The sequence below is a fragment of the Canis lupus genome, chromosome 32, assembly GCF_011100685.1.
Source record: "Canis lupus familiaris isolate Mischka breed German Shepherd chromosome 32, alternate assembly UU_Cfam_GSD_1.0, whole genome shotgun sequence".
In the NCBI taxonomy this organism is placed as follows: Eukaryota; Metazoa; Chordata; class Mammalia; order Carnivora; family Canidae; genus Canis; species Canis lupus.
Genome location: NC_049253.1, coordinates 13,590,979 through 13,615,386, shown reverse-complemented (window position 1 = coordinate 13,615,386; position 24,408 = coordinate 13,590,979). Strand labels below are relative to the sequence as shown.

General features: G+C 34.2%; 1 protein-coding gene across 1 annotated transcript in view; it reads right to left on the bottom strand.

The window, feature by feature from the left end:
* Nucleotides 1–24,408, bottom strand: part of PPA2 (inorganic pyrophosphatase 2) — an 81,045-nt gene that overhangs the window by 39,530 nt on the left and 17,107 nt on the right. The window contains exons 3-7 of the mRNA XM_038582455.1: nt 24,326–24,370; nt 19,360–19,413; nt 17,388–17,507; nt 8,745–8,831; nt 3,487–3,613 (exon numbers count right to left, since the gene is read on the bottom strand). Coding sequence (XP_038438383.1) covers nt 3,487–3,613; nt 8,745–8,831; nt 17,388–17,507; nt 19,360–19,413; nt 24,326–24,370 — 433 coding nt within the window. The remainder of the gene's footprint in view (nt 1–3,486; nt 3,614–8,744; nt 8,832–17,387; nt 17,508–19,359; nt 19,414–24,325; nt 24,371–24,408) is intronic.

Sequence of the window (24,408 nt, the reverse complement as noted above, 5' to 3'; positions counted from 1 at the left end):
AACTAAAAACATAGAGAAGTTGTTATGAGAAGTCAGGCTGAGGGTGAGAAGTGGGAAGGAAAATTTTACTTTTTATTTGATTTTTTTTTTTACACTTCTGAGTTTTTTATTTCTAAGTATATGATTATTTTTACAATTAAAAATGTCATCCAAAGTCCTATGGTTGTGATTTTAAAAGGGACACATAATAAAATGTTTAAATGCTGCCAAATTTAAGATTAAATAGTGTTAAATTTCCAAGATGTACAGTAAAGAGAGAAAAGCAACAAAATTTTAACATCTGTTAGCTAATATTATTGTTAGCTAATATTTATTTAACCATATGAATCCAGGTATACAGTTTTCTCTAACTGTAATAAAATCATACGTTGTTATATGAAGCATTTCATCTATCTCAAAATCAAGAAATGATTCCTTTATTTATTTCTAAGGTCTCCTTCTCCCCTACCAAGGTTTTATTTTTAATCTGTAACATCATATAAAATAAGCTATGTGCTTACAATATTTAAGCTCCTACTGAATTATAAGTTACATACCTTTAGTAGATAGATTAATTATTGAAAGACAAAGCTACTAAATAGTGTAATCAAGTCACATAAACTGATCTTTTAAAAAATTCAAAAAAAAATAAAAATAAAAATAAAAAATTCCTTCACAAATTTAGGAAGCTGTCAACCCCTGCAGTTCCTGAGCATCTCTCTGTTCTCATCCTCTCCAATGCCCCCTTTAGTAGGTGCTAATGAAAATAGACAATACCTGGCTAAGTAGTGAAGAAAAAAGTTAAGATAAAGAATGATTTCTGTTCATTAACATTTGCTTAAGCAGGACAACAAAAACTCTTTTGTCTGAAATAGTTGAGAGAACAGCTGGATGACATTTGAGAGAGATGATAAATATAAATCAAAACTTGAGTTTAAATTAAAAATAAAGGCTCCCACATAGGATCATCTAGTATTCTATGACTCATGATTTAAGAAAAAAATATTTATATTGCAACTTCTTCAGTCTTTTACTTTGTACCTACATCTATTTTTAACTTGGGTCCCTATAAAATGAGAAAGAAAATTCAATAAAGATACATAGAATATATTACAATAATGTGAAGGTGAAAGGAATGGTAAGTAATAAAACACTTGTAACTCTTAAAACTACAAAACTAACTTTACAAAATCTAGATATATAAGAGTTATTAATTAAGGTGCTACCCACAGTGAACAATATGCAAATATCCTTAAAGTAAATAATATCCATTTTTTATGTCTATCTTACTCATTTAGGATATAAATATAAAACACAATGTCGGCATACCATTTCAGAGCAAAATATGTCATTAACACTCATCTAATCTTTTAATTTTAGGATTTTAAAAAACATTATGAAGAAGCACTGTTGTATTTATCATGATGAAGAAAACATGTGTTCCTTTTAGCAGAATGGAAAAAAGTCCTTTTTTTTCCTTTCAAAACAAGTTCTTGTAATTATTCTAGTCTAATGTCACCTCAACCTAAATAAGCTTCAGTATCTCTGCATGTCTTTTTGTACAAACATATACACCAAAAGAATTTAGAAGATGCCAAAGTGCAAAGTCATCTCCATTCAGGATAGAAACAGAATTAAAGTCAAAAGAGAGTTAACATTTTTCATTCTAACCCTTAGGAAACTCAAGAAGGAGGTAAGGTACTTAGCCTTATGTAATCTGGTTTCAATACTGCTAGTTACAGAAACCTTATTACTATAATCAAGTATGCATTACTCATTACAGTATTATAGATGGACCATGGAATTTTTAATCAGAAAATGAGTTCAAATCATGGTTCTACTATTTAATGGATGTGCAAACTTGAGCAAGTTATTTAAATCCTCAAGTACCTTTAAGTTGAGAATAATAATATGTACATAACAGGTACCAGCGCTTTGCATATGGTGAGTTTAAAATGTTAAATCAGGGATCCCTGGGTGGCGCAGTGGTTTGGCGCCTGCCTTTGGCCCAGGGCACAATCCTGGAGACCCGGGATCGAGTCCCACGTCGGGCTCCCAGTGCATGGAGCCTGCTTCTCCCTCTGCCTGTGTCTCTGTCTATCTCTCTCTGTGTGACTATCATAAATAAATAAAAATAAATTAAAAAAATAAAATAAAATAAAATGTTAAATCATATCTCCAACAATACTGGGCTAAAGAATAGTGTATTCCACCTAACATATAGTTTCATTCAGGTTCTCAGCCTTTCCAGCCTAAAGGGGGAATCCCTTAGCAGAGTTTCATGACTTCAGTGTGTTACATCACAAATCAATTAGAGGACTCGTTTTGGCTGGCTGTTGCACCATTACATTATCAGTTCTCATCTGAGGAGCAGTTAATGCATTAAAAAAACTTTGTCTATTTTACTCTTCTTACACACTTACATATGAGAAATATGATAATAAACCTAGCGTAAAAAGACAGACAAGAAATCTGTATGGTTATGGACTCACGGCTCATATTTTAATTGTAGTTTTTATGCTTTAGTTTTGTTCCTCAAGTCATTCATACTTTACCTTCTCAGACCCTTTCCTTTCTCAATTACATGCAAGAATGGCATCAAATCTCTGGCTGTTCCATGTGCAAGAAAAGGTTTTAAATGCACATAAATTAAGAGAGGTTAACACATAAGTATCAACGAGTTTCAGTCAATTCAGAAATGGTATATTCTCCAAATAAGAATTGAGATCTAGAAGGAACCAGGAATTTGAAAAAGAATCAACTGAAAGAAAAAAGATTAGAAAAATAGGGGGGGGAATAGTCAAAGAATAATATAATAGGGGCCATATTTTCAACACTTGATATATGACAGCCAGATGCTTTAAGTAAATCATCTCTTTCAACAAGCTCACAAGTAGGTATAACTATCTCCCTTTACAGGTGACTAAACTGAAATTGAGGAAGGTTAAATGATCTACTCAAAGTCACTCAGGGAGGAAGGAGCACAGAACTCTAACTGAGGTCCATCTGACTCCAAAGAAAGTCAACTCTATCATATAAAACTATTTCTGAGATATCAAAATTTTGTCAAAGGGCAGTTACCTTTTCCTCCCATTTTTGCAACCAGAACAAAAACTAAATATGGAAACTGCTTATGTGTTGATGAACACTTCCCCCTTAGTTCCTGTTACTCAAATGAACAAAAGAAGAGATTAAAGAAAAAACAAAGAAGAAAGAAAGAGGGAGGGAATGGATGGAAGGAAGAAGGAAATGTACTTTCTTAGTCTGAAATACCACCTGTCTGCCTATATCCTTTTCTCTCTTGCTCTTCCTAGCACTATGACACAACTCAGACACAATAATGGACTGCCCTTTATATTCTGTGGATGGAGAGAAAACAAAAAAAAATAAAACACATAAATTTAACTCCCAAATATACACACTGTATTTTAGAATATGCACTTTTTAAATTCTAAGAATTCTGCTGACACATTATTTACTTCTATTTCTAGAAAGTTACAGACTTACCATGAAACTTTGAGGCTTCAGGATCATTCACATTGATAGCAATTATTTTCCAATCTGTTTCACCCTGATCAATAAGAGCCAAAATTCCAAGGATCTTCACAGGAATAACCTCTCCACAAGAAAGAACCTTTAAACAGAAAAGAAATTCAGTATTTTGCAAAGCTTTGGAGAAATTTACTCATATATCATAAAAACCCATATGAAAGATTAAAGCACTATAGGCTGCAATTTAATAAAGCTTTAATAATTAAAGATAATGTAAAAAGTCATAAAGCCTTTTATGATATCCCTTTTAGAATTAAGTATCTTGATCCCTTTTTGGAAACTGAAGTTATTTATAGATCTTGATATTTAGTGTACTAGGCCTAGAAGTTCATACTCAACAGAAAATAAACCTATGTATATCATTACATAGTATAAACCTCGCTTTTGCTGCTGGGGATAAAAAAGAGACCTGAGAATCCTTCTAAATTACTTTTTTTTGCAAACCACATTTATCAGCTACTAGTGAAAAGTAGATTTTTAACATATTAGAATATAACCTCAAGAAGATAATGAATGATAGTGAAAGAATTAATATGTTAAAAATACAGATAAAACAGGTTTCAAAAAATGCTTTAAAAAGATTTTAAAAGAAACCAAGAAATGCATGATGTTGAAGCAGATGTTCCAGGTGTTAAAGTGATTTCAGTGGTTCCCTCAAGTTGCCAATGACAAGTTTATATTCATGCATTCTTTCTATATACCTTTATTTTTAAAGGTTTGGTTTGCTCTACAGAATTCCACTGCAGGCTAAAATTTGAACACATGCTTCAGAATAAATCCCCCCATGACTCAAAATGCAGCTTTACATTTGGAAAGCAAGATATGCAAAAGAAAATCACTTTTGTGTCTTGAAATCTGAAGAAAAAAATAAGATATCTAAAACCATAAAATCAAATAAATCCTTTCAGAAGATGTGCAAAACGAATCTAAAATCTTAAAACAAATATACAAGAACTTGCAATTAGTTAGAACTAATTATATAAAAGATCAGTGTGACAATTTATAAAGTAAACAAAATCTCACTTTTAGGGAAATATGCACAATTATATTAACCAGACTCACATATTTAAGTTCTATTAAATACCCATCACTATATTAAACACTATGTATATAAAAAGAAACAGTCCCTGTTTCTCAAAGGTTTCCAGTCTTATTGGGGAGACTCACACAACTAATGCAAGGAGATCCTCTATAAACAAAAATATTCAAATGTGAAGTTAACATAATTACCAGTGTAAGGCTGGACATGCTGGTTAACTCAGTGATAAACTAGAACACTGGTTCTCAACCAGAGGCAATTTTGCCCTCTAGAGACTATTTGGCATGTCTGGAGACATTTTTGATTGTAAAAAATGGGGAGGTATTACATTACTAGCATCTAGTGGAAAGAAGCCAGGAATGCTGAACAGGACAGTTCCCTATAATAGAATTATCCATCCAAGATGTCAATAGTGCCGATTGAGGACCCTGCAGAAGACTGGTGGCAGGGGTGTCTTATCAGAAATCCTAGGAATCATGTATAGTTTTAAAAGCACACTGTAAATTATTTTATTTTTATTCACAAAAATCAATAATTTACTTCGAAATTTCATACAACATAAAAGCAGACTTGAGATGTTTCCAAGCAGGAAACATGTCTGGCGATTGTCAATTCATCAGAATGAAACATGCTCTCTGATCTCATAAGCAACATAAAAGGATTAGATAAACCATTCTCTTGGTATATAATACCTTTAAAGACTGGAAAGGAAATTCTCAATCAAACCAAAAACTCGGAATAAGATACTTAAGAACAACTGGTAAAATTCTTATGAACGCCCTACAATTCAATTTATTCTAAATCAATTCAACAAATTTATGCAGAACACATGGTGTTAGATATCAAGTGAATAATACATAATCCCTCAAGGAATTTCAATAATCTTAAAAATATATAAATATGTTTTTAACTCTATTATCAACTTCCAGGGCTTTGCTCCCTTCCCTTTGTCTATTTACAACATAGTGTTCAAAAACACTTTCTACTACTATGTTCCTTAACAGATGATTTAAGGACTCTTCACACAGCCAGAAAGAAAAGAAAGAAGCGCCCTACCAACAACAACCAAACTATTCTTTACATGGTGACTGACACTTACTTCATATTTACTAAATGTTATTTCAGGTCTCATTATCTAAAGGAATAAACTGCACTGGCTATAAGATGAAACCTATTTTCCCAGTTCAGAGTCTACCACTGATTCTTTGGGAATCACAGAGTTCGCCATGTTTGAAAAATGAGTTAAGATTCTGAAACAACAGAGATGTGCCTCAAACGTTTTAGGTAAAATCAGACTAGGGTTATCACCAACTTTTCTAGCTATTATGGAAAAGGTTTCAAAAGATAGGCTTTTTAAGTCCTAAATAATATGAAGCTGAATTCTTTCCCCACCATTCTTAAAGGTGACCTTAAGCAAATTACTTCACATGGTAGTTTAGAATTTGGTTTCTCAACAGTGAAATGGAGACTGTATCACTTATTCCTTGAAGTAAAAAACAAAGGCTATAACACATACATGAACTAGAACATAAGAGGTCTTCTACAGATATTAATATTTTTTTCTCTCTGGTCTCTACATAGATGTATCAGCTCACACTTATCAACTGTGAACCTCTCAGGAGCCTGATATGAGCAGAATATAAGTAAGTGGTCTACAACAGAAGTTCTAGGTTGATTCTGAATTTCAATGAAGTAAAACTTCAACTGGACCTACACAATACAAGAAAACCATGGAAAGTAAAATTGCTCAAATACTGTTATCCTGTGTTTCTACTGTAGTATAACAAATTATGACAAGCCTAAAGGCTTAAAATAGTATAAATTTATTATCTCACAGTTTCCACGGGTTAGAAGTCCAAGCACAACATGGCTAAGACTGATTACAACCTGACAAGGCCAAAATCAAGGTGGTGCACAGATTGGCATCTGATCTGAAAGCTCTAAAAATGATTCCACTTAAATTCAGTTCCCCATAGGTGTAGGACGGAGGTCCCCATTGACTTGCTGGATGTCAACCAGTGACTGCTCTCTGCAACTAGAAGCCAAGTGCATCCTTTTCAAATGCCCCCTTCTCCATCTTCAAACCAGCAATGTCATATCAGTACTTCTCACACTTTGAACCTCTAAGTTCCTCTTCTGCCAGTAGCAAGAGAAAGCTCCATACTTTTAAAGGTTCATTTAATTACACTGGATCTGCATATGGGAAATCCAGGATAATCCTACTTTAAAGTAAATTGCTATATAAAATAATACAATCATAGGAGTGACATATTACCATATTCACAGATTCTAGGGCTTAGGGCAGACAACTTTAAGGGGCCATTCTAGAAACCCTGCCTTCCATATCCAGTCATCCAAAAAAAAATTACAAAGGAAAAGCTAGGGGCACCTTGGGTGGCTCAGTGGTTGAGCTGCTGCCTTTGACTCAGGTCATAATCCCAGGATCCTGGGGTTGAGTCCCAAACCGGGCTAACCACAGGAAACCTACTTCTCCCTCTGTCTATGTCTCTGCCTCTGTGTGTCTCTCATGAATAAATAAATAAAATCTTTAAAAAGGAGGGGAGGGAGAGCTATATTCAGGAAGACCTTTAACTATATTAAGTGCAGAACAGAAAATAAACTGGAAAAAATGTCCAACAAAATCAAAATGTTTATATATTTATCCCAAGAGGAAAAAACATGGGAAGATAAAAACTATGATAGGAGGATTGTGAGGGAAGGTTTATGCTTGATTTTATTTCCATTAATATAAGTACAATTTTCTTGAACAATAAATATCACTGAAAAAAAAAAGTTCTAAATGCTGAAGGAATTTGAGTCAAAGAAAAAAAAAAAAAAAAAACAAGGAAAAATAAAAAATCTGTTCTCAGAGAAGAAAAATCAAAGGAAATCCAGTTAGAGAAGAGCTGGACTAAGGCATAAAGTCCTCAAGCCAAATAATACCTAAGAATTAGAGAGAAGGAGCTTGAAAAGAAACCAAGAAGGAAGCAGAATTAGAGTACAACCAAGACAGTATGATACAGTAAAAGTAAAGAGACAGTTTCAAGAAGGAAGACAAAGTGAACAGTATAAAATGCCACAGTGAGTTCAAGTTAGACAAAACCTATAAAACAAGACTGCTCAATCTGGCTAAAAGAAAGTTAGTAGACCTTGGTGAGAGCAGTTTCACAGAAATGGTGGGGGCGTGGAAACAATTTTGAAATAGGTTGCAGATTAAGTGGAAAGTGCAGATGAGTGTTGAAAACTTTTTTTATGAGTCTTCATGTGAAGGGGAAGCAAGCACAGAGGAGGGTGCCAATAAAGAGAAATTGTGAATATAGAACAGGGAAGGATAAGAAAATACTATCACTCATGAGGCAGGAAGGGACAGGATCCAGAGTACAGGTGAAAGCCTTGGTCTTACACGTTAAGATAGTTCTCATAGCAGAAGAGATGGAAGATACAATGTTCGTAAACCCAAGCAGTTTGACAGTCCAAAAAGAAAAGATGAGGGAGCTCTTATCTGCTCGTTCCTATGGCCTCTACAAAATTACAAGACAATCTGTTCTGCTGTTAAGTGAGAACAAAATGCAAGGAACTGAATGTCTACAAAGAACAAATATTTGCAATAAATGCAACAGAAAATAGAAAAACATCAAAAAACACATAGAATTCTATAAATAGTAGCAACCCATGAAATTGTAGGTTTTGTTCTTCCCCAGTAGGTCTTAGCAACCTGGAAGCAGACACAAAAACAAGAGTATGAGTTGGCTTTGTTCAGTATTGAATTTCCTGTCTGGATAATGCACAAGGAAGCTGAAAACAGGACTCAGCAAACCTTTTCTGTAAAAGTCAGAGAGTAAGTTACTTTAGACTTTGTGGATGGTATAGTCTCTGTGGCCACTCGTCAATTTCAGTGCAAAAGCTGCCACAGACAAAAACACAAGTGAATGGGCATACCTGTGCTACTGACAGAAATAGGTGGGACACTCTATTTGACTTGCAAGGGGTTGCAGTTTACAAACCCCCAGTATAAGAGAAGGAAATAAAGATACAAAAAGGGACTCATATCTCAGGGAGCAAGAGGCTAGACCTTGGGAGAGCTGAGGAACTGGTTCCTTCCAAAGAGAACTGAAATTTTATGGCATGAACAGAGTAGAACACATGATGGAATAACACAGTCTAGAAAACAAACCTTTGAGCCTATTTCACAAACATCAATAGGATCATTATCTCCACAGCAGTCTGTACTCTTATCTTTTCGATGGGGATCTTCCCAAGTCTAAAAAAAAGGAGAGAAGAGAGGGAGAAATATGGGTTAATACCCACTATAACATATCTTAATCTTTCCACATGATCACAAAGTTTTATAGTCATAATCCAAAGGGAAAATTCTCAAAAATTGTACAGGCTCGATGTCAACATGCCAGGACAACCCTAAATATATAATAATTAAGACAGATTTACAGCATTTCCTCCCTCTGGTCTCTCATTTTTCTGTATAATCACATCTGAAAGTGGGCAGTATTTCCAAACATACTCTTCTTCCAAGTTGAGTCAGCATGTAAATTCATGCTCTTTTCAAGTTTCAGTTCAGAGGTTTCCACTGTCTGCACCGCTTCCACAGGCTCCCTAAACTGTTGCTTCTATCATTCATTGCTTCCTTGGGCATGGTAATAGCATCAGGTCTGCCTCTCTGGGTATGAAAATAAGCTTCCGATTCTTTAACTTCTACTAGAAGAAACCTAATTTTCCCTTTATAAAACTAAAGAACAAGACAATCTACACCAAACAAAAGAAAAATCTATTTTTGTCTCATTTTATTCCATTTAAAAAATCCTCTACTTTGTCATCAAATCTCAAGACCTTGACAAAAGCATGAAAAGATGTCAACTCTTAAGTTTACTGTAAAGATTATACCGTTGGTTACAAAATATACACATGGGCATTTTTATAAATGAACAGCATAACAGAAATTTGTTACCAAATTTAAATATCCCTTAGGCACCATCCTTCCCAAAAAGCCTCATAATTACTGGATTCTAAATGGAACTGTAGAAGTTTCCTAAAGTTATTTTCCTAAGATTTACATTATAAGATGTGCAGAGACGGAGTGACCTCAAAATTGTTATCTAGAGATAATTTCAGATTACCCAAGCTTATTGCCTCTAATTCTATCTGATAATTAAAAAAACATACTCTTATTTACAGCTAATCGTAAATATTTTCCTTCTGGTCCAAATTATAATATATTTAGAAATAAAATGAACCCCACCTTGCTAAAAAAATAAATCAGTAAACCAACATTTCAATACCTCAAATACTAATATTAATAGTAAAATATAAGAATAAACAAAATTGTTAACCTCATATACTGGTTATAGACACTTTCTAAGTGATACAACCAAACACACCCACATATACATACACACACCACCCCATGAGGAAGATACTATTGTTGACCTCATTTACAGACAAATAAACTGAAGCACACAGAATTTAAATTTGCCCAATGCTCACATTTTCTAAATGGTGGCAATGGGATGAGAATTCAAGGTATTAACCATTATGTTACGATATCCAAGTTTTGATAACAGCAGCAACTGAATGGCAATTACTTTCAGATATAGTCGTATTCTATTTCATGATTCTCTTCTCTTAAATGCCTTCTCTTACAGAATCTCTTAAGTACGCATCCATTCACACAGCAAATATTTATTGAGTACCTAGGTACTCTGGGACAGAAGTTAGAAACAGAGATGAATTGGAGGACATAGCCAATACTAGGAAGAATGTCAAGTTAATAAATGGTACAGCATTTGTCAAATATGCTATAAAATTAATCTTGACATGCTGGAGAAACCAAGATGGGATTGAGTGAAGATTGAAATCAGAAAACCTAGAAGCAGAATCAGAAAATATCTGAGAGATTCTTCCTTCCTTATATGAGAACCCTCTCTTGAACTTCCCTTAAGTTTACTTCCACTCTCAGAAGGGGACAAATGTGATAGGTAAAGTCATTCTGACCTAAAGGAAGATACCTAGACCCCAGTTCTCCTTCAGTCACAAATTACCTTGGCCCAAATATCCAGACCTCAGTTTCCTCACCTACTAAAAAAAATGGCCCACGTAAGACAATTGCTAGATACATCCCAGCCCTGAGTTCTATGACTGTTAGTGGTCATTTATCATCCACATGAATATTACCAGTGAATAGGAAGCTTACAAATTCATGAGACAACTTACTCTATTTTGATCAGCATTAATTTTAAGAAACTCCTTCCTTAAACTGAGACAAAAATAAAAAGCTTCATATAAGCTAGACTATATTTGGTTTCAGTGGGTGCTCCCCAATTATTAATCAGTTCGTCTATATCCCTCTCAGAACTCCACTTTCAGTATTATCTATCAATTTATTCCTCCCGTCAAGGAAGTAAGTACATAATTGCAAAATTCCTAAGCTATATAATCTTGACACTTTAAAGGCAAGTTCTTCATGATTTCCCTTGCAGCAAAAACACCAGACTGTTCTATTTCCAGCCCTGCCTTTAATACTTTATGCACAGGCCTCTGTTGTTATTACAAAAGCGATTCACACTAAATGACTTCTAACTTAACTTGAAAATACAGTATAATTTTAAGCAAGCACCAGGAGAAGAAATCTTGACAAATTTACAACTTTGATTACGCCCTCTTGTGGAGCTTTAACTATATAACTAGGCAGAGAAACAACTAAAATCAATATCCACAAGATATCCACAAGATATCCACAAGCTCAATATCCACAAGAGGAAATTCCAAAATTTATTATTTGCTTCACAAAAGTAAGAAACAGATTAGCATCCAAAATTCAGAAATAACTTCTACAACTAAATAAGAAAAAGGGCAACCCAATACAAAATGGGCCAAAGACAGGAACAGGTAATTCAAAGAGAAAACATAAATAACTTATAAATATATAAGAAGAAACCTAGTCTGATCAGAAAAATAAAAATTAAAACCTTAATGAGACACTATTTCAAAAACCTAAAATCCAATAATGCCAAATAGAGCTGACCCTTGAACAACTCAGGAGTTAGGGATGCTGAACCCTGCAGAGTTAAAAATCTGAGTATAACTTTGACTCCCCCAAAACTTAACTAACAGCCTACTGTTGACAGGAAGCCTTATCAATTACATAAACAGCACTATTTTCTATGTTACATGCATTATATACTACATTCTTAAAGTAAGCTAAAGAAAAGAAAACATTATCAAGAAAATCATAAGGAGGAGAAAATACATTTATAGTACTGTACCATAAAAATCTGTATATAAGTGGATTCAAACCCATGCAGTTCAAACTCATGTTCAAGGATAAGGATGTAAGGCACTTAGGACACTATATACTGCTGGTAGGAGTGTATATCAATACAATTTCTTTTGTAAGCAATTTGGGAATTCCTAGTAAAAAAAAAGTGTGTAACTCACAATTAAGCAATCTGACTCATAAGCATACACCTACCAATAAATACCTCTATATACTACATATATAGAAAAATTTTAGCATGGACCCAGGAAAAGCATTTTAAAAAGAGAGAAACTATCAACAGAAATATAATGTTAATCTCATACAAAGAATGGTTATAAAGCTATGAAAATAAATAAATTTGAATATACAGATTATTAATCTAGCCATACAGATAAGAAAACAAATCTTTCTCATCCTTGTGCAGACATTTGAGATCATTACCTTACAATCTATAAATATTAAGCAATACATTTGCAATCCTAATACTCTGGTCCTTAAGTAAAAAAAAAATCATTGAACTATACAGAGCTGTATATACAGGGCTTCTCAAGAACTACTTCTTGATTAATCAGGATTCCTATAACCCAGTCAAGGGAAGTAGGATCCACCTAGCCACTACCTGTACTTTAAGAGATTCAATGTGGAGCAAAAGCCACTACCAGTTGTTTCACTATTAGCAACAAGTATCAACGGCAACAGTAGCAACATCAAGAAAATACTGAGAACTCACTACGAAGTTAAACATTTTGCCTTATCTCATTCAATATTGACAATAACCTTGTGGGGTAGATGGTATGATGATATAGATGTACAAATAGGCTTAGAGAGATTTAGTCACTGGTCCCAGGTTATAAAGCTAATATGTGGTACTAAATGATACTTGGGGTCAATGAAACAAATTTATAATGAAATTCAAAATAAAAACAGAACCATGTGACATTATGACTGAAGAAATTTTGGTGGGGGGGCTGGCATACAGGGTTGGCAAAATGGGTAAAGCGGAGTGGGAGAGGTATAGGCTTCTAGTTATGGAAAGAGTAAGTCACAGTGATGAAAGTACAGCATAAGAAACAGAGTCAATGGTACTGTAATAGTGTTGTATGGTCACAGATGGTAGCTACTCTTGTATTGAGCATAGCATAACTTACAGAGTTGTCCAATCACTGTGTTGTACAGCGGAAAGTAATGTAACATTTTGTCAACCATACTTTGATTTAAAAAAAAAAATGTTCAATTGCCAAGAAAAAAAAAACACTAAGAAAATCTTAAATTTCATGATTCTAGTCCTTTAACATTATTTATTCCATTAACATTAATGGGTCTTTTAACTATTCATTCAGAAGATGTAACACTGAGTAATCCATTATACACAGAAATATAACTGTGAGAAAACAAAATTTTTGCTCAGGCCAAACCCAAATTTTGGGGGAAGGCATTACTGGCTAGTGAGGGAGAAGTTATTAAGGTTCAACAGTATAGACACTAAAGATCTGAAATAATGACAGCACACTGACAAATCACTAAGGAAGAGAGACTGCTACTTAAGCAAACTGCTGTTTAATGTTCTTCCAAGCGCAGTTGGCCTGGTAACAATTTTGAACAAATTTCCTTCTGTTAAAAGACAAATCATAAGAAAACAGAAAAATCCAGTACCTATATGTACCTATGAAACAAATATAATACACACAATAAATTCATCATTCTTTCATCAAGTATTGATTAATCACCTACGCCGTGCCAGGCACTAAGCTAGGCAGTTAGTTGGAAGATGCCAATGAACAATACAAACAGAATCCCTGTCCTCCTGGAGTCTGTATTCTAGCTGGAAGAAACCAACAATAAACATAATAAATAACTAAATTATGGAACATGTTAGAAGTTGGTAGGTTCTCTATCATTTACATTGACGTGGATGGAACTGGAGAGTATTACGCTGACTGAAATAAGTCAATCGGAGAAAGACAATTATGATATGGTTTCACTCATGTGTGGAATGTAACAAACACTGAAAGGGACCATAAAGGAAGAGAGTAAACTGAGTGGGGAAAAATTGGAGAGAAAGACCATGAGAGACTCACAGCTCTGGGAAGCAAAGGGTTGAAAAGGGGTAGATTAATGGGTATGGGGTATGGGGTATGGGGTAACTAGGTAATGGGCATTGAGGAGGGCACATGATAGGATGAGCACTGGGTGTTATACTGTATGCTGGCAAACTGAATTAAAAAAAAAAAGTTGGTAGGTTCTATAGAAAGTGGCAAAAAAAAGTAGGGAAGCAAAATATGAATTCAGGAAGCAGGGTTAAAATTCCAAAGGATTTTCAGGGCAGGCGTCACAAGGAAAGTGATTTATGAGCAAGCATGTAAGAAAGTAAAGCCATGTTCCCAGCAGAAAGTGTTCTAAGCTGGAGGACACAATAAATATTGTGAAGGCCTGCAGCCTAAGTGTGCCTGGAGAACAAGAGGAATTGTGAGAAGGCCGGTGTGGGAGTGAGGGAGCAAAAGAAGGATGAGAAGCTGGAGAGGGAATAAAAAATATAAACAGGACCAGGAGCTGGCTATCATTTTAATAGATTCATTCTGTCCTGATACTAACAATGAAGTGAAAAGATATTAGGTACAATTATTCTTTCCCATAAACAATTGGCCTAATTTAAACTTTTCATAAACATTAATCAGTTTAGTTATTGTTTGGTAAATAACTTCTATGCAATCTACAGTGTATTCTTTTGCTGAAGACTAACACACACATACTCATACATGCACTTAAGGGTGTGGGTTTAAAAAGATGGTAAGGATTCTGGTTAAAAACGGCAGAGAAAATACAGGTCTATTTTCTCTTCCTCACTTCCATTCTAGCCACATTGGCCGCCTTTCTGATACTCAAACACACCAGGCCTACTTCCACCCTGGGACCTTTACACGTGTTTCTTGTTGGATTCCCTTAGATATGCATACAACTTGTCCCTCACTTCCTTGAGGTCTTCGCTCAAATAATACCTCCTCACTGAGGCCTTCTTATCAAAATTACAACATTCCCAATATATCCTAGCCCCATTCCCTACCACTATCTGACACATTACATATTTTTTTTTTACTTTTTGTCACTCTGTCTAGAATAAAAGACCCAGAAGGATTTTTGTCATTCTTATCACTACTTTATCTCCAGTACTTACAACATTGCCTGGCAAACATCAGGCACTAATATAATATGTACTGAATGAGGACCTCCATGAAGGTTCGGTATAAAACCAAGGGAAATTAGAAACACTAAAGAAGTCACTGTGGTAGAATGGAAGCAAGGAAAGACAAATGCTGTAAAAGTTTACAGAGGTCAGATTAAGCAGGGTTGAGGAGTCATGTTAAGAATATTATATTTTACCCTTTTGGCAATAGGAAACCACTATTTGGTATTCATATGACCAAAACTATAGCAGATTTAAGTTTTTCAAATGCTATTTTTGAATGCTGGATGGTGTAGTAAACCTCAGTAGGCAAGAGTTCTGGATGCTTTAGGAGACTGCTACAGTCTAATTCTGTTGTAATTAATGTAGTACTGTACCTAACAGACTAATAGTAGTTGGAACATCTTGAAATTCTAACACATCCAGAGGAGCACAAAAATTCTCAGGACTTTAGATAGAAAAACTACAAAAGCTCAGAATTAGTACATGGATTAACAGCACTTATGCTCCATGGTAACCAGTGGTTTAGTTGTTGATTATCCCCTCTAAATTCCTTTAGAGGAAAGACCATATAATAAAAGTACCAGTAGCGGGATGCCTGGGTGGTTCAGCGCTTAAGAGTCTGCCTTTGGCTAGGGCATGATCCCAGTTTTCGGATCGAGTCCCATGTCAGGATCCCTGTGAGGAGCCTGCTTCTCTCTCTGCCTATGTCTCTGCCGCTCTCTGTGTCTCTCATATATAAATACATAAAATCATTAAAAAAAAAAAAACAAACCAGTGCCAGTAGCTATAATAATGTGATCACTCTCCTCTTGGCACTCTTCTAAGATTAATGTGCAATAACTCATTTAACCTCAACATGACCATATGCACTAGGTACTTAATCATCTCTATTTAACAGATGGAGAAAGTGAGGCACAGAAGGACAAAGTAACGTACCCAAGGTCACATTACTAGTAAATGCTATCTGCTCCAAAACCCACATTCTCAGTCACTTACTATGCTTCCTTGATCTTATATTTGTATATTGTTTTTCTTTGTGTACCCAACATCCATACACTGCCATGCACATAAATCCTTAATAAATGTTTCACGAAAAAAATATATGAACTTGAGTTTATCCCTTGCCTATTCTACTTTATACGTCTCTGTTTTTGTCTTTCTCTAATTCAACTGCTTCTTTGGCCTTCCCTTCATCCATATATCCTCTCCTACAAACAGTATCCCCTAAGCGTAACAAATTTTTTTTTTTTTTTACCTTTTTACTGATAGGTCGAATAGAATGTCTACTTAGTCACCTGGGGAGTCAGAACACCTGCATTCATTATTTCAATAGACATTCTCATTCTTAGTACATCATTTTAGAAGTGCTTGTTTTAACCAAGAATCTATCTATGTGGGTGGTCTAACTGAATCAAAAGCAGGCTGACCCATTAGAAAACAATTTTCTTTCTTCTTTTCCTATAAATATTTATTCTACATGGGTAGCTGTTTTCTTGAGTGGGATAAAGCAAGACTCCTTTTTCTCAGATATTTCCCCAAAAGCATTTTAAAATCTCACACAAAATATTAAAATTAATAAATAAAATATAAAGTTTAAATATCCAGATACATGGTCTGATATAGATGGGTTTCATAAGCATAAAAATAGATGCTTTTCTACATCCCCTAAACCTAGACTTTTCATTCTGACTTTTTACTCTGAGTTTAGATCACTAAATAATATGGAAGGAGATACCATCTCCTAGGATTGAGGAAACTTGAGAAGAAAACAAAAAGGGATAAGATAGGATACTATCATATATGAATATATATAAAAGTATAACTTGTCACATTCAAAGACATGACTAAAGATTAAGCAGGTAAAACATTTTTCACTGACTCTTAACAGCCAAGCCCTCCCACCCCCATCCCGAAAAAAGTGTTTAGAGATGCTTGGGTGGCTCAGTGGTTGAGCATCTGCATTTGAGCATCTGAGCATTTGGCTGAGGGCATGATAATGGAGTTCTAGGATCAAGTCCTGCATCGGGCTCCCTGTGAGGAGCCTGCTTCTCCCTCTGCCTATGTCTCTGCCTCTCCCTGTGTCTCTCATGAATAAATAAAATAAAATCTTAAAAAAAAAAGTGTTTAAATGCCAAATATAAGTGTTCTATATGCCTAACTCCAAGAACTTGAGTATAGACATATATATAGTTTGAAAAAAATTTATTGATACAATAAAACTCCACATTAAAAAATTTTAAATTTACAAATCTCTCAAACTGACATGCCCTCAGAACCAATTTAAATTCAAGTAGTTCACAGGATTTACAAGGCAATTTTTTTCAGAAGACAGAGAAGTTTTACCATTACAACAAAAATGTTACCTGTGGGAGGGCACCATAATTCCAAATATAACCCTTGTGAGGGAAGATATTTGCCACGTAGCGTAGCTTGCCATCCTTTATATCTTGTTTAATGGGATTCAAAGGCTCCTTTGTGGCAATCTAAGCAGATCATGGAAAAAAAGAGGGAGCGGAGGATGAGACATGATTAATCCTATATTCAAATTGTATGTTTTAAATCTGCTACTACAGGCTAAATATTTATATTCCAACTTACTGATCAAAGATACTTTCAAATAAACTAAGCCAACTCTTATTTCTACTTTAGAGTATCATGTAAGGAAAAAGTGTCCATAAAAGGAAACATCGGATTATATATTTTGGTACTCTATATTATATATGCACTTATTTTCAATGCAAATAAGAGAATGAAATGGCAAAAGGATAAAGATTAACCTACTTGCTATTTGTTACTAATCTGGGGTGTGTTATCAATCTTAAAATAATAAGGTTGACTTAAAGATTTTCATCAAGTAATTTTATTTCAATTACCTTTCTATAAAATATACTCAAATTGCTTTGCAAAAAAAAAAATCTAGGCTATAAATAGCTTAAGCCATTTTTTAATGAATACACACGGCTTAAAACAGGTAGAATCTCACCAATTCTTGATTATATACCTAATTGAGATAGAAAGTAGCCAGAATGCTAAAATGTTCTGAAGGAAGACCAAAAAAAAAAAAAAAAAAAAAAAAAAGAAGCTATTATTTTTACTCTTCCCTAGTAAAATATTAACCAAAACAATTCTACTAGAACCTGGTAAAAACAGACAACTCTAAATATAAATTCTGAAAAATATGCAGCTATCTAGCAATCCTTTTTAAAAAAATATTTTTTAATCTATTTATTCATGAGACACACACACACACACACAGAGGTAGAGTCATAGGCAGAGGGAGAAGCAGGCTCCCTGAGAAGAGCCCGATTAGGACTCGATCCTGGACCCCAGGTTCACAACCTGAGCCAAAGGCAGACAGACACTCAGTGATTGAGCGTCTGCCCAGGTGTCCCTCTATCTAGCAATCCTTAATTAAAATACTTGAGGGGCACCTAGGTGGCTCAGTCAGTTTTGCCCAACTCTTGATTTCGACTCAAGTTATGATCTCAGTATCCTAAGACTGAGTCTGCAATGGACTTCAAACTCAGCACAGAGTCTGCTTGAGATTCTCTCCTCTCTTTCTGGCCCTCATCCTGCTTGTGCATGCGCTCTCAAATAAGGAAAAAAAGAAAGAAAATCTTTTTTCAAAAATAAAAAACTTCAAGTAATACTTGCCATCTCATCCAAAGCTATAGAAAAAAGACTTAAATAACTAAAGAAATTAAATGCCATAAATTAAATTTCACTCAGAACTATAAGGAATCTTAGCTAACTGAAGATATAATAAAATTCTGAAGGACAAAAGGGAAAAGTTCTTGATAGGTTCATGTTTCAAGGAAAAGATACAAAAGGGAAAAAAAAAAGGTAACCACGGGAACAGCAGATGCTCTTAGATAGCACTTATCAAGAGCTGGCCAGGAAAATGCTTTCATTCCTGGTAGAGTAAAATCTAAAGGACAATTTAGTCTTTAGAAACTAAACTTGATCAATCCCAAATGAATACATTTCAATTAAACTTGTGAACAAAATATATCTCACAATCTGTTTAAATAAGCCTTGAAAATTTTTATTATTTTCAAAGACAGAAGAGTTAAATAAAATTAAATAAATATGATATATGTATAACAAACTAGAGAGGCAAAAATGGAAAACATACTCTTTAAACTATAAATTCAGCTTTGAATAACATCTTGCTATTTGAAATTAGATTCAAAATCCACAAAAATGCTTTTGTTTTTATCATAAAGAAGATTGTTAACCATCCTAAATTCAAAATATTATGTTAAGCAACTTAAAACAAAGTTTTTATATCATTAATTATAATTTCCACTTGATCATAAAAGAATATATCCTTACCTCCATTTTAGCATTTGTCCACCGAGGTACTTCTACAACCATATTAAACAAATTCTGCAGTTAAAAAAATAAAGGGAGAGATCATCTTTAAAATTTTACCTATCTTTTATTTTATCACTTCTCTCTTACGCAAGAATGCTGTAGTTTCCTTCCCTACAAAAAATGCCTTAAATTTCTTCTGAAAAATTAGACAACTTTTCTAAAACACAGTAGAATTTAAGCCATTAGGTCAAGTGAATACTACTGAAGTGTTAGAAGTTGCTTTATTTTTGGAAATACGTTTGCAATATAGTGACAGAACTAGAATGGAGTCAAGAAACTTGTTTCAATTTTTATTTTCCAACTAAAACAGAAGTGAGAGACAGTATCCATTATGTAAGCTAAATGTCTCATTTTTCCAATCTGTAAAGTAAATGGAATAATCTCTGTCCTACTCACCATATAAGGTTTTAATAAAACCAATTATATAATTTAAATGAAAATACACAAAAATTATTATGAAGTAAAATATTTTGAAAATCATAAAGCAATATTTAAAGCCAAGTTATTATGATCATAATATAAAATTAAGGATATCAGCATAGGTAGATATCAAGTTTACAAAGAGTCAGACAGAGGCCTTTCTACATTTAGCTTGCTTATCTAGTGGTCTCTGATTTCCTAAAGTTACAAAAGGTCCACTGCTTCTTTTTATCATTTTTGAAATTTGCAGAGTGTTTAAAGCAAAAGAGACTCTAGTTCAATGGTGAGTAAAAATCCTTTCCTGGAGTACTTCGGAATGTAAATCTATAATTTCCCATAGTTTGGGCCTTACAAAGAGAAAGTCTCAAGGTTAAAGCTGACCTGCATGCTATTTTGATGTGAGTAATTAACAACTTAGCATAGCAAAGCAATGGCTTAATACAGTGCTACACCAAGTGTGGCCAAGAACCAAAGCTAATATGCAAGTTGATTGTTACTGATTCATTTAGAAACATTTATAGCAATTTGATGGAGTAATTTTTAAGTCTGTTGAACTCTGAATTACAATTTTCTAATAATTCATTTTTACTGTATTTTTTAAAGTATATCAGTTCACAACAGATAAAAAATAAACCAAAAAAACCTAATCTTTTAGCACAGATCATTTGAAAAAGCAGTGATTGAATATACTTATTCTCAATTGTGCCATACATCAAAATCACCAGGATAGCTTTGATCAACTAAAAAAAAAAAAAAAAAAAAAAAAAAAAAAAAGGTTTCCTAGGGCCCACCTCCCACATATTTTAATTCAATAGTTTTGGGATAGAGCCAGGGCATTGCTTATTTTTAAAAGCTCTGCAAGCAATTTTAATACACAACCAGAGTTGCAAACCTTTGGTTTTACAGCATTGCTAAACGATATCTGGGGGCTTTCTTAGTGAAACATGTATGTTATTAATTCAAAGAATGCCACTTAAAAAATTAAATATAAATTGAGCCACAAACGTAATGATGATTGTTAAGTTTTTCTGGTTAAGACTAAAGTTTGCCAATGACAGAAATGCAAATCCATAATGAGATAAAGAACAAAGCCAAGAATAAATTCTCAACAATTGCTCCATAGAAGTATGTCTCATACCTATCTTAGCAACCTTATACACAGTCTTGCTGTTGTTTCATTTTCTATGCTCTTTTATGAGGTACCCCAGCACCTGTTTAAATATTTCTCAAGTAGCTGTTAAAAAGAAAAACCTAAGTAAATGGCAGATGTTCACATAATTTATTCATCCCTGAAAGCCTGGCTATAAGAGAACAAATGCATACAGATGAATACTCAGAGGTGACAGAGAAGACCAGGCTAGGGACAATTGTTTTACCCAATGACACCTACCAAAACCACTCATAGCAACTTGAATTAGGCCAAAAGAACAAAAGATAAGGTTTGAATTTTAAGCCTGCAAACCATCTCTCCTTTATCATTTTTTCCTGATCTCTGAAGGGCGAATTTCAGCCTGCTTTTTTTCCTCTCCAGCTAAAATGTATATTACGCGTAATTTTTTAAAGCCAATGTTAGTCTGGTTATCCTGACATTATTGTTAATTATAAACCAGTAATGGTCTGCTGAAATATACTGGAAAATCAGAAAGATACACGGAGACACATTTCAAGTAGAAAGCTACATATGAGCAAGAACCATTTACTTCCTCCAAATGTTTTCTTTCCCTTCACTTTTCCCTTCTATTTTTTTTTTTTTTTTTTTTTGCAAAAACCAAAAAGAAAAACTCATAAGATGAAAAAAGGCAGTAACTTTTATATACTTTGGGAAAAAATGGGAGGAAATCACCCCTTTCCTCAAACTCTTAAAAGATCAAATAAACCTTGGATTTGATACTAAAAGCAAATGCAACAAAAGCAAAAATAAACAAGTGAGACCAACAAACTAAAAACCTTCTGCACAACAAAGGAAACCATTAACAACATAAAAAGGTAACCTATAAAGGGAAAAATAGTTGTAAATCACGTATCTCATAAGTATTAATATCCAAAACATAAAGAATTCATGCAACTCAAGAGAAAAAAAAAAACAATCTGATTAAAATATGGACAGGGGATGCCTGGGTGGCTCAGTTAAGCATTTAAACTACTGACTCAGTTTCCACTCAGGGCAAGATCTCATGGGTCATGAGATTGAGCCAGGCCAGTGGGCTGGCTCTGCACTCAGCAGGAAGTCTGCTTGGAACTCTCTCCCTCCCCTCTCCCCCAATCCCATGCAGGCAAGCATGCATGCTCTCTCCCCCAAATAAATAATCTTTAAAAAAAAATGGGCAGAGGAATTGCATACGTGGTTTTCCAAGAGACACTGTCAAAAGGTACATGAGAAGGTGCTCAATATCACAATTATCAGAGAAATGAAAATCAGAACCACAATGAGATATCACCTCACAGCTGTTGGAATGGCTGTCATTATCAAAAGACAAGAAATAAGAAGTGTTGGTGAGAATGTGAAAAAAGAGGAATGCCTGTGCATTGGTGGGAATGTAAATTGCTGCAGTCACTATACAAAACAGTATGGCAATTTTTCAAAAAAATAAAAACAAAGCTATCATATGATCCAGCAATCCCACTTCTGGATATTTATCCAAAAAAAAAAAAGAAAAGAAAAGAAAAGAAAAGAAAAGAAAAGAAAAGAAAAGAAAAGAAAAGAAAAGAAAAGAAAAGAAAAGAAAAGAAAAGAAAAGAAAAGAGGATAGTCAAGAGATATCTGCATTCCCACATTCACTGGAGGATTATTCAGAATAGCCAAGATGTGGAAACAATCTTAAGTGTCCATTAATGGGTGAAAAGATAAAGAAGATATGCTTAATATAAAATGGATTATTATTCAGCCATGAGAAAGAAGGAAACTTGCCACTTGTAACAACATGGCTGAACTGTTAGGGCATTATGCTCACTGAAATAAGCCAGAGAAAGACAAATACTGCATTGTACCACTTATAAGTGGAATTCTTTTTTTAAAGAAGAAGAAGAAGGAGGAGGAGGAGGAGGAGGAGGAGGAGGAAAAGAAAGAAGAAAGAAGAGAAAAGAAAAGGCCAAAACTTATAAAAACTGAGAGTAGAAAAGCTGCTGCCAAGGGCTTGGGGTTGGAAAAAATGGGAGAAAATTATAAATAAACACACTAACTACAGACTAAGATCAGGCAGTCTCTGACATATGAATCATGTTCTAAGAATTAAATTTTAAGTTGGCTGTATATAAAATCAGAATCCCACTGAAAAAAAACTATTTGCAGGTTAATACACAAAGTCTCCTTTAAAGCCTCGAACCCTTCAACATCTATTCTCTCCCATCTAGGGCAGCGGTTCTCACACTTCAGTGTATATAGAATCCCCTGAAACACTTGTTCGATATGTGGACTAAAGAGTCCCCATCAGAGATTTAGTAGATATGGAACAAGCCCTGGAATCTGAAATTTTAACAAGTGCTCTATGTTATTCCAACATAGATGGTTTAAGGACCATTTTAATGGACACCAGTTTAAAATACAAGATGGATGGCAGGCAAAGGTGGTAGGGATTAAATAGCAGCTATTTTTGGAAGTAGATTCAAAGGCTGGGGTCATAAGTTTCAGTTAGAGTAGAGAAAAAAATGGAAATAAGGTTGAGGGGAAAAGAAGGCTGAGAAAGGTGGCAGGAAAAACTGTCTGGCATCAGCAAGATAAAAAGGCATCAACAGCATGAGATGGGATGACAGACATCAATCAAATGTTCTGGTCCTAAGTCAAGAACTATTAAAGGTTTGACAGTCACATATTTAAAAGATATATATAGAACACATGTATTTTAACATATAGTTGGTGTAACTTTTTTTTCTGCTCTATTCCCAAAAGACTTGTTCCAGAATTCTAAAACAGCCTCTCAAACCACTTTTTCCCTTACAATAAAAAAATGATACAGTGACCAATTTTCATAAGTACCTTTATTTTAGACTATCTACGATAAATAACTTGCTTCTAAAATCTGGGTTCATTTCCTGATTCTCTCTGGTTTTTCACTTATAAAATAAAATAGTAAAGAGGTTCCTAAAATAGATTCATAAACAGAAAGTAGAATAGCAGTTACCAGGAGCCAGACAGAGCACAGAATGCACAGAGTTAGTGTTTAATGGGTAGAGCTTCAGTTTGGGAAGATGAAGTTCTGGAGATGAAGGTGGTGATGGCTGCATATGTGAAAGTGCTTAATTACACTAAACAGCACACTTTAAAAATTGTGCAATAAATAAAATGGTAAATTTTATTTTATGTGTATTTTACCACAAGAAAAAAAGTGAAAAGATCAGATCAGCCTTAGCTGCCTTAAACAGATATTAGAAGAAAAGAAAACATCAGAACACACACAAAAATCTTGTAGGGGGGAAACTTTAGAAGCACTTTACAAATGCAAACTATCATCAAGGTCTTTAATGGACAATAGAAGTGACTCACAAAAATAAAAACCTTTAAATATACCTCATACTCATCACTTCGTGCTCTCTTTGTAGGAATGCCATTTTCCTATAAAAGAAAAAAATGGTATTTATAATTGTAATATC